Consider the following 13,247-nt stretch of genomic DNA (forward strand, 5'->3'; position numbering starts at 1 on the left):
ATAGAGAGTAGAGAGGCTTGGAAGGTAAGAATAAGAAGTCACTGCTTAATGGGCATGGGGTTTCATTTTAGTGTGATGGAAATATTTCAGAATTAGATAGAGGTTGTGGTTGCACAGAATTCTGAATGTAGTAAATGGCACTGAATTGTACACTTTAAAACAATTAATTTTATATTCTATGAATTTTAGCTCAATAAGAAAAAATTATAAAACTAACAGATTTAAAAGGGAAAAATGACATAAAATTATATAATATTAAGATTAAGGGATATAACTGCATATAGTAAGTTTTGGATTTATTTTTAGGTATAAAAGGAATACTTTTGTTAATAAATGTCAAACTGGAATAAAATGGGAAGTTTCCTTAAAGAAATGTTAAGAAAACTGTCCTAAGAAAATCTTATCACTAATGCCCTCATCATCACTATCATTACTACCATCACCAAGGAATATATTGAATAATTTCTCAAGAAAGTATGTCCCCAACAGGTTCCAATCCCAGAGAGTTCAGGGGTCGGAGTGTTTTGTTTTGTTTTTGTTTTTGTTTGGTCTTGTTTTATTTAAAGGCAAGGTCCCAGCTACCTTCAAGAAACAGAGACATATTCTATGCTGCTTAATCTTCTTTAGACATAAGAAGCATTCTCATTCATTTTAAAATGTTGTCTGATTCAAATATCAAAACTTAACAAGATAGTACCAAAATTATAGGTCAAGCTTACTTGTGATATTTTTGTAAATGCAATATAAGTAGATTAAATCTCGCAGTACATTAAAGTATAATAAACACACAATTGTATGTGTTTGTTAAAACTCAACAAGGCTTGCACTTAAAAAAGAGTGAATTTTACTTTACATAAGTAATACCTCAATAAAATGGGCTTTAAAAAAAAAAAGAATACACCATGACCAAGTAGAGTTTATCCCAAAATAGCAAGGATAGTTTAATATTTGTAAATTAAATTAGAAATATAATACTTTAATAAAAATAAGAGGAGGAGGAGCAAGATGGCAGAGGAGAAGGAGACCTAAATATGATCAGGTCCCAAGAGTTCAGGTAGATAGTTATCAAACTATTCTGAACAGCTACAAACTCAAATGGAGATAGAAAAGGAGAAGAGCAGCAACTCTAGGAACAGAAAACTGACCATTCTTTAGAAGGTAGGACGTGCAGAGAAGTGAATCCAAGGCAACATTTGGGAAGATAGACCGTGGTGGGAGGGGCTGGCTCCCAGCAAGTGATAGAGTAGCACAGCACAAATATAGAACTTTTAGAAGTCTGCTCCACTGAGGGACCTTACTCCAGAGGCTAAGCTGGGGTGTAGCCCATGTGGGGACACTGTGGTCACAGGACCCACAAGGTCACAAAAAGACCAGGGGTGCCTGAATGTGGCAGAGCTCCCAGGTATCAGAGCAGGGAAGCTGGCTACAGAGATGGAGCCAAGGAGAGGGCTCTCAGCTTGGGATTACCTTAAACTGATCCAAGGCTCAGTCGGGCCTGCACTTAGAGCAGGGACTCCACAAGTGGCAAATCTGGAGAGACCCCTTCCTTCCTCCTCTGTGAGGAGCAGCATGGGAGCACATGGCAGGAATCTGCTGGGTTTGGAGACCCAAACAGGGCCAGGGGCAAGAGATGAAAATGCTCAATTACAGGCTGGGTGACTTTGGAGTGTGGCCAGAGACTAGGGAGACGGGAGAGACTGACTGCTTTTCTCTGAGGATGTATTGAGGAGTGGGGCCCTGAGCTCTTAGCACCTCTAGGCTGGAGAGTGGGAGGCGCCATCTGCATTCTACTCCAAAAAACTATATGGAAAGCATTCAGGGAACAAAACCTCCTGAGACCAAAACCACGTAGATTACTTAGCCTGGCCCCTGGCAAGGGTGGTGCAATTCTGACTCAGGCAAAGACATTTGAGAATCACTGCAACAGGCCCCTCCCCAAAAGATCAGCAGGAACAGCCAGCCAAGACAAAATATACTGATCAGCGAGAACTGTGGAACTCCAGAGCTAGGGGAAGGCAACCCATAGAATTCATAGCTTTTTCCCCATGATCATTTAGTCTTTCAAATTAAATTTTTTTAATTTTTTTTTTCTTATTCTATTTTTAAAAAATTTTCCTCTTTCCTATTTTAAAGTTTTTTGAACTATTCTATCTTATCAATACCTTTAAAAAAATCTTTTTAAATTTTCATTGTTAAAGTCATATTTTATCCCTTCATTGCACTTAACATTATTTCTTATATACATATAGGTTGTTTCTTCTTTAAACTTTTGGGATACAACTTCTTCTAATAGATCAAAATACACCCTCATTCTAGTGTCTGGCTTTGTGCTAGTCTCCAGCCTGTCACATTCTTTCCTCTTTTTCTTTTAACCAAATCTTATCTTATCAAATCCTTTTTTAGAATCTTTTAAAATTTTCATCTTTACAGTCATAGTCCATCCCTTCATCATGTTTCCCCTTATTTTTGTGTATATGTGTATTGTGTGTGTGTGTGTGTGTGTGTGTGTGTGTGTGTATTTCTCTTTCTTTAAAATTTTGGGAGGCAGTTTCTTCTAACAGACCAAAATACACCCAAAATCAAGTGTGTGGCTCTATTCTATTCACCAGTGTGTGTGTGTGTGTGTGTGTATGTGTGTGTGTGTGTTCTTTTTTCTCCCTTTCTTCTCCCTTCTGATTTGGTTTATGTATATTTTTCTGGGGTCATTGCTACCGTTTAGTATTATATTCTCTCATTCATCTACTCTTAACTGGAAAAAATGACAAGGTGGAAAAACTCAGCACAAAAAAAATAAACAAGAGGCAGTGCCAATGGCTAGGGACCTACTCAATATGGACATTAGTAATATGTCAGAACTATAGTTCAGGATAATGATTATCAATGTGCTAGCTGGGCTCAAAAAAACCATGGAAGATATTACAGAATCTATTTCTGGAGAAATTAAACCCTTTCTGGAGAAACAAAAGTACTAAAATCTAACCAAGGTGAAATTTAAAAAAAAAAAAAAGGTATTAATGAGGTGCAATCAAAAATGGAGGCTCTTACTGCCAGGATAAATGAGGCAGAGGAGAGAATTAGTGATATAAAAGATCAAATGATGGAGAATAAAGAAGTTAAGCAAAAGAGAGACAAACAACTACTGGACCATGGGGGAAGGATTTGAGAGACAAGAAATACCATAAGATGAAACAATATTAGAAAAATTGGGATCCCAGAAGAAAAAAGAGAGAGGGGGGCAGAAGGTATATTGAAACAAATTATAGCAGAGAATTTCCCTAATTTGGTGAAGGGAACAAGCATCAAAATCCAGGAGGCACGGAAAACCCTCCTCAAAATCAATAAAAATAGGTTCACACCCTGTCATCTAATAGTAAAACTTACAGTCTCAATGACAAAGAGAAAATCCTGAAAGCAGCCCGGGACAAGAAGTCTGTAACATACAAGGGTAACAGTATTAGATTGGCAGCAGACTTATCCACAGAGACCTGGCAGGCCAGAAAGGACTGGCATGATATATTCAGAGCACTAAATGAGAAAAACATGCAGCCAAGAATACTATATCCAGCTAGGCTATCACTGACAATAGAAGGAGAGATAAAAATCTTCCAGGACAAACAAAAACTGAAAGAATTTGTAAACACCAAACCAACCCTAAAGGAAATATTGAAAGGGGTCCTCTAAGCAAAGAGAGAGCCTTAAAGTGATATACCAGAAAGGAACAGAGAAAACATACAGTAACAGTCACCTTACAGCCAATACGATGGCACTAAATTCATATCTTTCAATAGTTACCCTGAATGTAAATGGGCTAAATGCCCCAATCAAAACACACAGGGTATCAGAATGGATAAAAAAACAAAACCCATCAATATGCTGTCTGCAAAAAACTCATTTTAAACCCAAAGACACCTCCAGACTTAAAGTGAGGGGGTGGAAAACAATTTACCATGCTAATGGACACCAAAAGAAAGCTGGGGTGGCAATCCTGTTATCAGATAAATTCGATGTTAAGCGAAAGACTATAATAAGAGATGAGGAAGGACACTATATCATACTCAAAGGGTCTGTCCAACAAGAAGATCTAATAATTTTAAATATCTAGGCCCCTAACATGGAAGCAACCAACTATATAAACCAATTAATAACAAAATCAAAGAAAGACATCAACAATAATACAATAATAGTAGGGGACTTAACATCCCCTCTCACTGAAATGGATAGATCATCTAAGCAAAAGATCAACAAGGAAATAAAGGCCTTAAATGACACATTGGACAAGATAGAAATCACAGATATATTCAGAACATTCCATTCCAAACCAAAAAAATACAAATTCTTCTCTAGTGTACATGGAACATTCTTCAGAATAGATCGCATCCTGGGTCACAAATCAGGTCTCAACTAGTACCAAAAGATTGGGATCATTCCCTGCGTATTTTCAGACCACAATGCTCTGAAACTAGAACTCAATCACAAGAAGAAAGTTGGAAAGAACCTAAATACATGGAGGCTAAAGATGATCCTACTAAGGAATGAATGGGTCAACCAGTATCTTTCTCACTGGTAAAAGTTTGAATCAAGAGTATAGTCAAGAATCCATTTCTGCTTACTAAACTTTGCTTTGGAATCATCAGTCCATGTGATTAAATTTTTAAAAATGTGCAATATGATTGTTTATCTAAGCACACCTAAGAAAATCAACTAAATAATCATATAACAAATTTTAAATTTCCTTAAATTTCCAGAAGTAGACTGATTACAAGACAATGAAGGATATCTGATACTTGTCCATAATTCAAAAATTAAATTTATTGAAGTTACAGTTTTCATGTAATAAAATGAATTTTGACAAATGTGTATGTGTAAGTAACCATCACCATAATAATTTTATTATCCCAGAAAGTTTGCTTATAGCCCTTCTCAACCAATCCTGCCCACTTCATGCCCCAGGATGACACTGATATACTTTCTGCCACCTTAGATTAGATTTTCCTTTTCTGGAGTTTCACATAAATGATATCACAGAGCATGTAATCTTTCTTATCTGGCTTCTTTCAATCAGCATAAAGTTTATGAGATTCCTTCATGCTCTTGCATGTGTTCTTTTCATTATGGAGAAGTATTCCACTGAATGAATATACCATAATTTATCTGGTTATCTCTTGACATTTGGATATTTCCAATTTTAAGGTACAATGTGTATGCCTATTATGAAAATTTATGTATAAGTACATATATATTTGTATATATATGTATATATATATTTTTTTCATTTTGCTAGGTATTTACTTAGATGTTTTCTACTGAATTTTACTTTCTTATTTATGCCATCTTGTATGTTTTTAATTTTTTATGAGAACATTATTTATATCATTGGGGAAAATGTGATGTTCATTTTTACAATTATATAAAATAGAACTATTCTGAAAAAAGCAAACAAAGTAGCTCTACCATGGTTTTACTGGAAACAGGGGATCTGAGTTATCTCCAGTTAGAATTCTAGAGCAGTTCTTCTCTTCCTTATACTTTCAGATTATACCCTAAGACACATTATACACTTTAATTGTATTATTGTTTCCAGTTACTTGCTATTTCTCCCTGTAAGAGGATTATATTCTCATGTCTCCTAACATCAGTCTTTTCCATGTGATTTGCTTGAACAAATGAAATGTGAACAGGAGTTTTGTGTGTCATTCCTGAGCAGAACTTTTAAGAATCAACAAGAGACTCCACTCTTTCTCTCTTCATTGAAGGGAATGTTTCTTTACCCTGGATCCCAAAATAAGGAAGACAGGCAAAATTGAACTGTAATTATCATGAAGGCAAGATGTAATATGAGTAAGAAATAAAATCCATTACTCTGAGCCACTGCTGCTGGGAGGTTTTTTATACCCTAGCACCCCCAGATACATTCAAAAAGGTAAAATCTTGTATTATACATCCAAGTTTCTCTCATGCTTAATAAAGAAGGAAAATAGAATTCATAATGCAAGAAAAGAAAAAAACTAGACCAGAGCCTGACAATGTCATCGTTAACTAAAAGTCTCGGGCAGACTGGGTTGAACATGCCAATGACCTCTTCAGAGACATGAACTGAATATGTGCCAGCTCTGATCTTCTTAGTGTTTAGGCTAAACCAGACAAATGCTTGTTTAAATTGCCATAAGAATTAGATGAAATGTGCATACTTCTTATCTAGCTATTGGAAAACACTGTATCTGGGCTTTTTTTTTTTTTTCCTACATGAAAGTTTTAGATTATCTTGAGGGCTGGTTTGTTTTTTATTGTGCATGTTTTTTCATTTTGTATTTTTTGTCCTTAAAAGGGAATGACTTGGTCTTAATTTCTACTTATAATGGGCGTTAGCTCAAGAGGATGTAAGGAGAAGAAAGAGATAATATTAGGAATTTTAAATTCAAGATACCTCGTTGGATGATAGACTGTATTAAGAACTGAACATAGGAAAACTTGATCATTCCAAGGAAAACTTGATCATTCCAAGACATTCAGGGGAGAATATGAAATGGGCAATGAATTCATTCTAGGGCAAAGCAAGTGGATACAATCTTTCAGTGATATTTCTCAGATTTGACAGAAGGGTGATAAGATAAATCTGAAAGTTTATTTCTACATCTATTTCTACATTCTATTTCTACATCTAATAAATAGGGTTGTCTTTAGAGGTGTTTTTTCAGCTTTGTTAATTACATATACAATCGTTCCTCTTAATACTGTTCTTTTCCCACTGAAGCTAAAGGTCGTAAATCAGTGATGCAGAGGTTTTGGGGACAAACAGTTTGAAGGACTATAATTCTGGCTTCCAATATTTCCTTTGGACTCTCCCATGACCTCCAGTGTGAACCACAAAAAATGTTCTATTCACTGTAATCCAAAGGCCAGAACATTCTTGCAGAACCCTATGGGTTTAATTTAGTACAAGTTGCACTTGGGATTTTCTCCAAAAAAGCCCATAGACAGTCTGCTTTGAGGACTGGCAAATAACTATCTGCTCCAAATTCTCTTGGAATTTAGATCACTCTTGGGGTGCTGGGTTCAGAGGCCAGGTAAGGTTCAATGTTCCCCAGGGCCTATCAAACACCATCTAAAATACTGGAGGAGAGAGAGGGACCCAGACAGTGAAATAGGCAGGATTTATGGAACAGGGATATTTTTCAGCCAATTTAACATCTCAACATAATGATCAGTTGAAGTATATTTCTGTGAGATTCCTGAATGGATCATGATCTGAATCTAAAGCCCAAAATCCACCATCCAAGCATTTGATGTTTAACACTTGGTCTCTGTCTTCTTGAATCTTGAAGGTCTTAGGAAGGCCATGAGATTCTTCTAGTGTTCTCCAACTTTCCATGGTTGCCCATGTACATGACACCCTATTAACCAGCCTTCTCTTCTGAATCTGGTGTTATCTCATATGTTGCTGGCACTCGGGAAATACTGTTCTATTTTTAATGTGGGTTGCCAAGCCCCTATGGAGACCACCTCTTTTGTCTCTGTAAAGGAAACACAAGAGAACTTGTGTGGTCTCACTCATATTTAAAACTCTAGCACCTATCATTGGTTCTTTTTTTTTCTCCCCCCTCCCATTGGTTCTTAACTAGAATGCCCCAAAGGAGTGTCTGGAAACATGATGAAGCATTTTTAGTGTCACAATGTTTGTGTGGTGGAGAGTGGTTTGATGAAGTATTATGCCACCAAACAGAAACCCTAATAAGAAACACTGAAGGCCCTGCACATATTGGGGGCCTAATAAATATTTGCAGTAGAATGTGTGGGAGAGACTGAAGAGGTTTCTTTCACTCTCTCTTCAAAATCATTTCACCCTATTCCTTCTAGTTGGGGCACCTGGGTGGCTCAGTAGGTTAAGCATCTGCCTTCAGCTCAGGTCATGATCTCAGGGTCCTAGGATGCAGGCCCCCACTGGGCTCCTTGCTCATTGGGGAAACTGCTTCTTCCCCTCCCCACTTGTTCTTTCTCTTTCATGTTCTGTTTCTCTCTCTCCCTCTCTATCTCAGATCATAGATGATAGATAGATATATAGATAGATAGATGATAGATCATTTTAAAAAATAATAATTTCACCTTATTTCACAGCCTGTTGGAGTTTAGAGGCCATTGTTCCCATTTGACATTAAGTTTAAGAAGCCCCTTTAGCAAAACTGTCACATAGCACCCTTTCGAGGGCAGCAGTTCTCTGTTACTTTTGGATCAAATCCTTCCACAGTTATTTTAAAACTGTTCTTAGACTGGACCAAAATTAATTTGTTCCCTTATTCTCTCGAATGCCACACCCCCAGCATTTCCAACGGTGGGAAAACCCCTGATAACACCCTGCAGGCCTTCTTCATCTCTCACTTCTTATTTAGACCTGAAGAGTTCCTATAAAAATGTCCCAGATTATGTGCTATGGTGAGTGCTGTGAAGTGTGTAAACGTGGAGATTCACAGACCTGTACCCCTGGGGAAAAAATATATATATATATATGTTTATAAAAAATAAAATTATAAAAAAAAAAGAAAATCACTAAGACAATAAAATACATTAATTGCAAGGAATCTCAATTGAGAATAAGGGAAAGAAAGCAAAAACATACAAAATTAGAAATAAAATTGAGGGGCACCTGGGTGGCTCAGTGGGTTAAGCCTTTGCTTCGGCTCAGGTCATGATGTCAGGGTCCTGGGATCAAGTCCCGCATCAGGCTTTCTGCTCGGAAGGAAGCCTGCTTCCTCCTATCTCTCTGCCTGCCGCTCTGCCTACTTGTGATCTCTCTCTGTCAAATAAATAAATTTTTTAAAAAATGAAAAAAAAAAATGTCCCAGATTTATTTACTGTGCAAGTGACACCCAGGCAACCCTGAGGATACAATTCTGACACCTGAAGTAAGTCGGTGCTGCTCCCACCTTCACCACATCTCTTCAAATGCCTCTCTCTGTTGCTACTGGCTATAGATGGACTTCTTGTCTAAAGAGAGAAACAACTCTTCCATGCTGAATACTATCAAAAACCATTAGGTAAAAAGATAAATTAGTACCTGAAAACATACCTAAAATGGGAGAAAACTCATTTTTGCTTATCTTATTTGTCAATACCACAATATATATAATGTTTATATAGTGATTTATAGTTTAAAGATTTACATATTATCCCAAAAGTACTTATAACATCCTCAGTAAACAGGGTGCTATACCAAGTATTTCCCTTGAATGGAAAGAGTGCTCTTCATTCTCCATTAAACCTAAAACCAAACTGTCACTTGTTCAACAACGATACAATAATACTCTCAGTTACTCTTATGGTTCACAGAAGATAACACCTACTGGAACCTGAAGTTATTCAAGAATGTATTCACTCATCTATGCTCTCATCCATTCAGCAAGAATTTTCCAAGCATCTCTTAATCAAGTCATACAAACTGTGGTAGGAATTATGAAAGATTGGGAAGGGGATATCCAGTTATGATTGTATTGTTTTCTTTTCTTTGATACTTCAGTTTTTTCTTAATACCCACCCACTTCTCAACTCACCTCTGAATAGCTTTCATCCCTGCTAACTTACTGAAATATTCTTATATAGTTCCCCAGTGACTTCATATTTGTTAATGTCAACAATCCTCATTTATTTTTTTGTGATTAATACTGTTAAATGCTCCTTAAAAATTTTTTTTCTTCTGTTTGTTACTACTGCATTCAGATTTGCCTTCTGTGCTTTGTTTCTCTCATACAAGTCCACTTTCTCTGCCTAATTTTAAATGTCTAGGTGTTTCAGAAGACTGTGGTCTTTACTCTTTTCTTCTCACTCAGCAAGTAGGTGTCAGGACTGAGCTGAGGAGATTATATCGAAATTATTTGTGTGACTTTTTCAAACAATACTTAACTTCTTCCAGAACTTTAGATGTGGTCCTGTGGACAGCAGGCAAGTTATTCCATAGTCTGGATGGACTATCACAACGAGCCACAAGTACTGATTAGATTGCGTTTCCTATATGGGTAGAAGGTGGAGGAAAAAATACCTCTTCACATGTGAATGCATAAGCTCTTATAACAACAACCACTGTTTTACATAATTTATTTCTCCTGATTTTTAAACTCTATGGAAAATCTCCACAAATATCCAATAACTAACTCAAACTCAAAACATCTAAAACTCAACACCAAAAATACAAATAATCCAATTAAAAAATAGGCAGATGACCTGAATAGACATTTTTCCAAAGAAGACATACAGATGGTCACCAGACACATGAAAAGATGCTCAACAACATCATTCACCAGAGAAATGCAAATCAACATCACAATAAGATACCACTTCACACCAGTCAGAATGGCTAGTATCAAGAAGACAAGAAATAATGTGTTTGGTGAGAATGCAAAGGAAAGGGAACTCTCACACACTGCTGGTGGGAATGTAAATTGGTGCAGCCACTATGGAAAACAGTATGTAGGTTCCTCAAGAAACTAAAAACAGAAATACCAGCAAGACGAATAATTCTGTTTCTTGGTATTTACCTGAGAAAAATGAAAACACAATTTGAAAAAAATACATGCACTCCTGTGTTTACTGCAGCATTATTTACAATAACCAAGATATGGAAGCAACCTAAGTGTCCACCAATAGATGAATGGATAAAGATGTGGTATATATTCACAATGGAATATTACTCAACCATAAGAAAGAATGGAATCCCACCATTTACAACAATATGGATGGAATTAAAGGGTATTATGCTAAGTGAAATAAGCCAAAGACAAATGCCATATGATTTCCTTAGATGTAGAATCTAAAAAGTCAGTTAAGCATCTGCCTTTGGCTCAGGTCATGATCCCAGAGTCCTGGAATCAAACCCCACATTGGGCTCCCTGCTCAGTGAGGAGCCTGCTTTTCCCTCTCCTCCCCACCTGTGCTCTCTCTTGCTATCTCTGTCACTATCTCTGTCTCTCTCTCTCTCTCAAATAAGTAAGAAAAATCCATTAAAAATCTTTTTAAAAATGAACAAACAAAAGAGAAACAGTCATAAATTCAGAAAACAAACTAGTGATTGTCAGCAAGGAAGAGGGTGGGGTGGGGGGATGGGCAAAATAGGTGACAGGAATTAAGAGGTACAAACTTCCAGTAATAAAATGAATAAACCACAAGGATGCAAAGTACAGGATAGAGAATGTAGTCAATAATATTGTAATAAGTTTGTGTGGTGACATATGGTAACTACACTTTTCATGGTGAGCATTTCATAATGTATATAATTGGCAAATCACTATGTTGTATACCTGAAACTAACATACTATTATATGTCAACTATATCTTACTTGGAAAAAAAAAAAAAACGAGTAATGAGTCAATCTTGCCCACATTGTGTCAGCCAGGGGCACTTTAAAAAAAAAAAAAAAAGAAAATCTAAAACTAACCATGTCATCTTATCCACCAAATCTCCTACTCCCCTGGCTTTCAGGAGCAAAAAAAAGAAGACATCTGTTACTTATTCTTGTCTCCCCCACATGTCTTTCAGTTCCAAGAAGTGATCAGTTTCAAAGACCTATTGAGTCAACCTCATATATATCATTCAAATCTTCTCCTCCCTCTACTTCTACCCCTCACCTCTGTTTAGTCTCTCTTCACTTCTCACCTGAATTTCTACAATAGTCTCTCAGTTTGTCCTTCTGTCTCCAAGTTCACTCTTAGCCGATCCATTCTCTGTCCTAAGGTCATACAGATCTTTCTGTATCAGAAATATGATGGCACTCAGCAACTCATGAACTTTTCAGTGACTTCCAATTGATTTTAAGATAAAATTTAAACTGTAAGTTCAGCATTTAAGACCTTCAGTGTTTGAGTCTCTATTTAATCTTGTTTCTGTTCATTCTCTCACACTGCTTTCCAGTTCTCTGAACTTTCTGTGGTTCTCTGATTCTCCCATGTTCTAATCTACATGTTTCACTCTAGAATGCTCTCCCTTACTGCCACCACTTTCCCTGCCCTCTCCTGTGACATCTATAACTGAGTAATTCTTCATCATCCTTCGAGACAACTTCTCAAGGGTTGACTCTTTCAGCAAGCCTTCCCTCAACCCCAATGTCCATGGGTCTAGGGTATTTGCCCCTTTATTTTTAAAATTTTTTTTTCTCCATGCAGGAGATTTAATGGGGGGAATGAATCATTGGAACAACACCTGTAGGGAGGGAGGGAGCAGGGGTGGGCAGAAGGACAAGTTGAACTGTGATACAGATACAACTGATGTCTCAACCAGTCATGGGGCATTCTGGAACTGGGATAGGCCTTTGGAGTTGATGCCCATGGAGGTGATATGTCCCCTCATGTTAACCACTCATTGTATCAGAGGTGTCCCTGAGCAGGGCATGTACTTCAGAAAGCATGACTCTCTTCAGCTGAGGGATATTCCTAAGGAGGAACTCCATTGTGATCCCTCAGCAGCCCGTGCTCCTGGCAGCTGGTAAAATGAGCACACTGATCCTCAAAGGAGGACCTGGGCGGCACACCACAGCATCGTCTACAGAGATGATACAAACAGTTCTGAAACTTGCTTTTCATCCTAAGAGTAGGAGATCTGCCATTTTTAGTAGTTAGATTGATCTTATTTTTAGTAGTTAGATTGATATTATTTTAGTGGCTACATAGGACTCTAGAAGATGATGTACCACAGGCTTTTGTTGGTGGACAAATTGTTCCCAGCTCTTTATGGGCAGAAAAAATACTGCAGGTTTAAAGATTCTACCAATTTATTTGAAAGAGAGAGTGAGTCGGGAGAGGAGCAGAGGGAGAGGGACAAGAAGACTCCATGCTAAGCATAGAACCCAACATGGAGCTCAATCTCATGACCCTCAAATCATGACCCCAGCCCAAATTAAGAGTTGGTTGTTCAACCGACTGAACCACCTAGCACCCTGTATTTGCCCCTTTAAAGTGCTTTCCACTGGGGTGCCTGGGTGGCTAAGTCAGTTAAGCTCAGGTCATGATCTCAGGGTTGTGAAGTCGAGCTTTTGCTCAGCCCAGAGTCAGCTTATCCCTTTCCATGCCATTCTGCCCTTCTCCCCACTCATTCTCTCTCTCTCTAAAATAAATAAATAAATAAAAGTGCTTTCTACTAGTATAACAATTATATAGCAAATTATTTTTTATTTTTCTGATTATGAAAATAATGTAATCTCATATTAAAAATGGGGAAAATAGAAAAAAATTTTTAAAACACATAAATTCCTTATAAATCCACTCCAGAG

At 37.2% G+C, this 13,247-nt stretch overlaps 1 protein-coding gene across 7 annotated transcripts in view; it reads right to left on the bottom strand.

Annotated features, from left to right (window-relative positions):
• CCDC141 (coiled-coil domain containing 141) overlaps positions 1-13,247 on the bottom strand; it is a 216,822-nt gene that overhangs the window by 166,335 nt on the left and 37,240 nt on the right. Inside the window, exon 1 of one of the 7 annotated variants that reach the window (XM_032856020.1) lies at positions 5,590-5,718. The exons of the other annotated variants lie outside the window; for them this stretch is intronic. Coding sequence (XP_032711911.1) covers positions 5,590-5,694 — 105 coding nt within the window. The 5' untranslated portion in view covers positions 5,695-5,718. Of the gene's footprint in view, positions 1-5,589; positions 5,719-13,247 lie in introns of those variants that run through there. 7 annotated transcript variants of the gene reach the window in all.

This window comes from Lontra canadensis, unplaced genomic scaffold, assembly GCF_010015895.1.
Source record: "Lontra canadensis isolate GAN:19392208 unplaced genomic scaffold, GSC_riverotter_1.0 scaffold11, whole genome shotgun sequence".
Lineage (NCBI taxonomy): Eukaryota > Metazoa > Chordata > Mammalia > Carnivora > Mustelidae > Lontra > Lontra canadensis.